This window comes from Halyomorpha halys, unplaced genomic scaffold (assembly GCF_000696795.3).
Source record: "Halyomorpha halys isolate HHAL.00 unplaced genomic scaffold, Hhal_1.1 Scaffold1280.1, whole genome shotgun sequence".
In the NCBI taxonomy this organism is placed as follows: Eukaryota; Metazoa; Arthropoda; class Insecta; order Hemiptera; family Pentatomidae; genus Halyomorpha; species Halyomorpha halys.
This window is the reverse complement of record NW_027106955.1, coordinates 132,710-139,535: the sequence shown is the minus strand read 5'-3', so window position 1 is coordinate 139,535 and position 6,826 is coordinate 132,710. Positions and strand designations below refer to the sequence as shown.

Here is a 6,826-nt window from a genome sequence, read left to right as displayed (position 1 = left end):
TATATATATATATATATATATATGTGTGTGTATTTCGCATTTTCTTACAATCCACAAATGAATATTATTAAAATGGAAGAAAGAAATGATAATCTTGATCTGAATTATGTCATTCGAGTTCTTTTTTAAATTATTGATGTAATGTTTTAAAACTGAAAATGGTTTAGAAATCATTAAATGATATTTGTTACAAATAACCAATTAATATCCTGGTCTGAATGAGAAGAAAATATTTTATTATAAGTAACATGGCGTTTAAACTTTTGCACTGCTAGATTCCAAACTCGCCACAATGCGCGGTATCCTCTACGAGCAAAAACAAAAATAAATGGTGCGGTGCACTGTTATAAATGGTTTGTTATATGGTAGTGTATTTGTTGTGGATAATCTTATATAAGAAAAATTAAATATTATTGATTTTAAATTTTAAAAAATAGGCTTTTAACTTATAAAAAAGGAAATTACCTGGACAAAAAAATAGCCTGCAAAAGTAACTTTAAATTAATGTGAGGAAGAAATTATAATTCAAGATTCTATTTAAAACCTCAAATAAACTCGAACGAATTCCACTTCTCTCAAAGTTGAAAAACAAACAATCCTTAGTTCAAATTTAATTTATAAAATTTAAAAAAATTAATTAAAAAATTCTTGCTCTGAATATAGAAATAAAAATAAAAGACAAAAAGGAGCAAACCCTGCCCTAGCAAAATATTGCCTTGAATTTAAACATAATTTTGATTTTGAGAATCTACATATTTTACATAAAGAAAGGACAGAACAAAAATTAAAATACCTGGGGGCACTATATATTTCAGAAAATTTAAATAATGTTGTAAATTTTAAAACGGATTCTAAAGACCTCAATAGCTTCTTTTCCGAAAAAAATGAGTATTTTAAATAAATAATTAAGTGTTTTATTGGTATTTCTAATTAGCAGACATTGTATTCTAAAAAGCAATGAAACATTTTAGAAATCCTGATTTAAATTTGAATGATTTATTGAAAATTATATATGGGAATAATTTTTTATTTATTGAGACTAAAATGGACCTTTTATATATTTTTTTCAATTACTACATGATTCTTCCTTAATAATCATTACATAATAAATTAATTAAAACTTAATTATAAACTAAAAAGAGAAATGTTCGTTGGAATAAGGTAGGTTTGTCAAAAGCATAACATGTGCGTTATTTTATTTTGTTGTTTATGTCCAAGGTTTAATGATTAGTCTGTTTTAGATACCTCAACAAGGTCATAAACTTCAAGATTCGAATTATAGCCAGAATCAAATGGTCTAGTAAAATTGTAAGTTAATCAAGAAGTAATTGCAAACCAATTTCATCCAATGGATTTTATTAGACGATAGTAAAATGTTTACCAATTCCAGAGGGTGTTTAGGCCTAATAAGCCAAATTTTTCAAAATTGTCGCCACATATTTCTGGATTTATAGAAAATAACTACCAACATATTGAAATCAGCTTTGATATGCAACTTGGTGAAATTTAAAGAATAAAATTGCTCAAATACTGGTATATACCAAGATGTGGATAGAGGTATATGATATCTTCAATTTTAAAAGGAAATGTAAAGTTACCGAATTTTTTATTATGCCAAGAAACCCATTTACAACGAACAGAATTTTTTTTTTTATTGAGTTTCTTATATTCAGTAGTAGAAAGTTTACGCAATAAAAGTTTCGTTGTTAAGTTTCTGTAGATTCCTATAAAAACTGCGGTTTTTGGAAAATATATTATCTTTTAAACAATTGGTTTATGAATAATTGTATCTCGGTAATAATTTAACATAAAGAACTTTATTAGAGGCCTCATTGTTGAGTTTATAATAATATTTCAGCTACTTTTACTACTTAAGAAGTTATTGGTAATAAACCTAAAAAAATATGGAGACCATATTAAAAAAATCTAATTGGGGCTACGGACTCTCAGGGAGTGGTTAACTTTTTACGATGGTATTTTTGAAATATTTTTAAATTAGAATCCATAGATGAAAAATAATCTTCACTTACTTCAAGATCCAGCAAAATACACGATAGACAGTGAAGGAACTAAACGAGCTTTGTTACGAAGTCTGTTTAGAAATGTAGCTTTCTTAAATTTAATTTGTTTAAAAAATGATTCACGGGTCAAAAACGCATTTTCTGACTTCAATTATTCACAAAAACCCTCAATTTTTCACTTCTTCCATTGATAAGTTGATAAAGCGTAGGTAAAAATGAGAGTAAATATTTTAAGTAAAAATGTTTTGATCTCATTAAATTTATTTACTAAATAAATTTTCATATGAAATGACCCGACAGACAGTCAAGAAACTAAACGAGTTTTGTTACGTCTGTTTAGAAATTTAGACAACTTTCTAAAATCTAAAATTTTTTTAAATGATTCACAGGTAAAAACCCTCAATTTTTCAGTTCCTGCATTAATAAGTTGATAAAGCGTAGGTAAAAATGAGAGTAAATATTTAGATTTCATAAAGTGGTTTTACTAAATAAATTTTCATATAAAATGACCCAATATTTATATTAAAGAAAAATTAATTACACAGTAATTACAAATATACTTATATGGTTACACCAGTGTTTGCTTTCCTTTTAATTATATTAATTAGAGAATAATATGTATAATTATTTTGAGTTAAAAGGATATTAAAGAACTTTGAATATCTCATATTATGAATAGAGATACTAAAATTAATGGTATTTAAAAGTTCCGAGAAGTTATAATTTAACAATTTCTTCTGGAATGCCAGACTTTCAAGAGATTCCAACTTCAATTGCTTCAACAAAAACCTAATTATCAGTTTCGAAATTGAGATCATATTTCCAGTTAACAAATCTCAAAAATATGAATTGTTCATTTTGTAATATCTGTAATGCAGAAATTTGTTATGAATAATAGGTTACATCATACATATCAACGTGGTTACATTTCCTGAATTTCTTTATAATTTTCAACATATCAGTGATTTTTTCAAAAATGATTAGATTACCCCATAAATTAAATTATACTGTATTTAGTGTCAGTAATATATAATCATAAAAATGAAATATTTCAAAATAACTATTCAAGCAAAAAGCACTAGAGTTACCAAATTATTTACTTATTACTTTTACTTACCCATGTATAAAGAATATATAGTTAGAAAAAATATTTCGATTATGAAAAAATTCGAATTTGAGTTTTCGACAGAAATCCAACTTTTTTGGTCCCCTGCATTGCGTAGGATTGCATTTTTTGTATGTTATGGTCTCCTCTTGTGCGATTGTGACATGTGTGTCGATGTCTATACCTCCACTCCCGCCCTTCATGGTAGCCTTAGTTAACTGACTTTTCAAATACACAATTATAGCGAGTAGGTTGGTCGATGTACATGTCACAATCGCACAAGAGCAGATCATAACACAATAAAAAAATTTTTTTTTCATACCCTCCTGTAATGATGTTATTCAATATTTGGTACAAACATATAGGAGGTATGCTATATGTATATCTGGGTGTTAATGATACCTTCGATTGCCTTTTGGCATTATAAGGAACAAAAAAAAAAGACAATTCTTTTTTGATATATCACTTTTGAAATATTAGCTTACAACGAGAAGAGGAAACTTTAAGATATTTAAATCGAGCTATATTTAAAAAGCGCCTGAAATTAAAAAACCGTATGATCATACCATCATACATACATAAAAGATGAAAATTTATTAAGGTGAATAAGAGTATAATGTAAATATTTTACAGTATTAATATTGCACATGTCTTCACTAATCCTTATAATAAAACTAAACATTTACAAAGCTCAAGATTAAATGCAACTGTTCCCTAAACTTTAAATTTGAATAAAATATAATGCACATATCCCTCACATATGAGCCGTTCAGTGCACACATCGATTAACTCCACTTTTTGAAAAATCTTAAATTTAAGTGTCAAAGCACTTGGTATAGTCATAACTTTTTATATTTAAAATAACTTTCTTGAATAATATAGATTAAGACCATTAAACGGCAAAATTTTTTTGGCCATTGAATAATAAGTAATTTATTTCAGAAGCCATTGTGATTAACTCCATACTCTAATGTAAATTGTTTCAACAACGCAATTATTAATTATTGAATTATTTGTTCTGTCCGTGCATCAACGCTATTTTTTTAAAAACAGCCGAAGGTGCTTTCCTCCTCTCAACGATATTGTTAACAAAATCGCATCGGCAAACAGATAAAAAAAAAGCGCAATGCAAACGGAAGTTAGTATAAGAGTGATGAATGTTACTATATACTTCACCAATATTACATGGACTAAATATTTTCTTGGTCTTTTCAACATTATTCCCAGATTGTTTCAAAAGAAATAAATATTATACCGTTATAATCAAGATGAGTGAGACTAATAACATTGTGGATGAGGAAAACAGTGATGGTTCTTCAATACGATTTATCAACAGAAAGTCTGGTCCAAGAAGACGTTTATCGTTTTCCTCGGATTCTTCTAATTACAACAGTACAAATTTCCCAACAAACACATTGATGGAGAGGAAAAGAAGTCGTAATCCTGATAAATGGACACGAAATTTACAAAAGCTTAACAGAACAAAAGGTTTGGCATACAGGAATAGATGAGGAAAAATAATACCTGCAAAACATTTGTCGATATAATGTGCAGATGCATACAAAAACTGTAACGTTATTGACGATTATTTTTTGGCTATTCTTTCTTATTAATTTTATATACTGTTATATGAAAGCTATATCTGTATTTATGTATTCTACATTATGTATTTGAATTTATATTATAATAGGAATTTTAGAAAACAATATACAGTACTTCATCGCTTTTCTCAACTTTTTGTTTTTTGGAGTTAATCGATGTGTGCACTGAACGGCTCATATAACCTAACCAGTGTAGTACTAGTGATACTATAAGAAAAAACAGAAGACATATATTTGTTCAAAAAAGTTAAAACTAAAATAAACTTGTTTGAAAGTTTTACTGATTTATTCTGCGTTTACGAATTTTAAACTAAGGAACTATGTTCATATAAAAACGTACTATCTTTCATAGCTACAATTAAATTACATTTACTGCATAATTGTCTATTTTTTAATATATTTTACGATCTTTCAGATCACTAATCAATTTACCTATAGTAGTCCGTGAAGCGTGGGGGGTCCATAGTCCCTACCTGACTGGAAGTTAATTGCAGTCTCACCTGAGCTGTCCCATAATTGATAGGGAACTGCCTAAATGAGAGGTGTTCTGTCGTCCCATAAAATATTAAACATATCCTGTGCCTCGGTAATTACATATATAATTGATCTGATCGCCTTCACTAATGACGGTTATGATTAAATTAGTGCCAATAATCTGATAACTGCTAGGGCTTAACCGGCACTTCATGCTTTCATTGATCGTTTCAGGGATTCCCTCTTTGTCTTTTAATTCACTTGTTCCGTGTTTTCCTTTAAGTCAAGTCTAACATATCATAACCATAAGCGGAATATTTAAAACATTTTTTTTTTTTAAATATTTATTTATTGCTATTTACAACTGTACATTATAATACATTTTGTAAATCTGATCTAAGTTAAATTGGAGTGTTACAGGCGTGTAGAGAAACTACCCATTGGTAGCACTCTAATGACATTTTACATTAGCTGGTCTCGTGGCCAACTTCTTTTCAGGCGCCTCGGAGGATTGTCAGGAATGGAAGAGAATGCAAGGTTAGAAACTAGGAGGTTTGAGTGGTTAGGGAGTTTATAATGGAAGGAGTGATATCTGGTTCAGGCTAGATCGGTTACATAGGGAACATTGAGGTCTTTATGTATGATTTTATTTGTGACAAAGTAAGGAGAATTGAGGATTTTACGAAGGATTTTGGATTGTAAGGATTGAATACGAGAGGAATTCGAAGGTTTAGTGGAGTCCCAAAGCTCAACTCCATATGTCCAGGTTGGCCTTATTACAGTCTTATGTAGATCAATCAGTCTTACAGTATTTTTTTTTATTTATGTGGAGAAACCACCGATTTAGCACTCTGATCATATTTCTACACTAGAAGGTCTCGTGGCCATCTTATTTTAAGGCGCCTCGGAGGATTGTCAGGAGTAGAAGAAGAAGCAAAGAGTTGGGGATTTAATAATGAGATGGTTAGGGAGTTTATAAGGGAAGGATTGATATCTGGTTCGCACTAGATCTGTTACATATGGTACATTCAGGTCTTTAGGTATGATTTTATTAGTGACAAAGTAAGAAGCATTGAGGATTTCACAAATGATTATGGATGGTAAGGATTCGATACGAGAGGACTTCGAAGGTTCATTTACCAAAGCTCAACTCCGTATGTCCGCAAGTCCTTATAATTGTCATGGAGATCAATATTTTATAATTAATTGGAGGTTTAGACCGTTTGTCAAGTAAGTTCTGTAATAGTCAAAATCGACGATAATCCAACATTTATCTCATAAGATATAGTCTTGGTAAAGTATAATGTGGGCACCTGGGATATCAAGATGGTGAAATCAAGGTAACTATTGAAAACAATTGTTTCTCAATTTATTAAAATATACCACAACTTCTAAGAACACAAATCGCAATTTTGAACGCTAACAGTTCAATAAAATAAAGTGTATTTTGGTTGATAAATGGCCAAAATTGGTTAACTGCTTAGTTTTCTGATACTGATTATTACTACTGATTATATTATACTACTATTCAATACTATAGTATTATTATATTACTAGTATTGATATCCATGAAGGAGTTATGTGGTCTCACACTTAATTACATCTGCTACATTAAATTCGAATTT

The 6,826-nt window shown here is 29.1% G+C and overlaps 1 protein-coding gene across 1 annotated transcript in view; it reads right to left on the bottom strand.

Annotated features, from left to right (window-relative positions):
* Positions 1-5,227, bottom strand: part of LOC106689110 (odorant receptor 83a) — a 17,523-nt gene extending 12,296 nt beyond the window's left edge. The window contains exon 1 of the mRNA XM_067045251.1: positions 5,160-5,227. Coding sequence (XP_066901352.1) covers positions 5,160-5,191 — 32 coding nt within the window. The 5' untranslated portion in view covers positions 5,192-5,227. The remainder of the gene's footprint in view (positions 1-5,159) is intronic.
* Between the last annotated feature and the right edge of the window lie 1,599 nt (positions 5,228-6,826).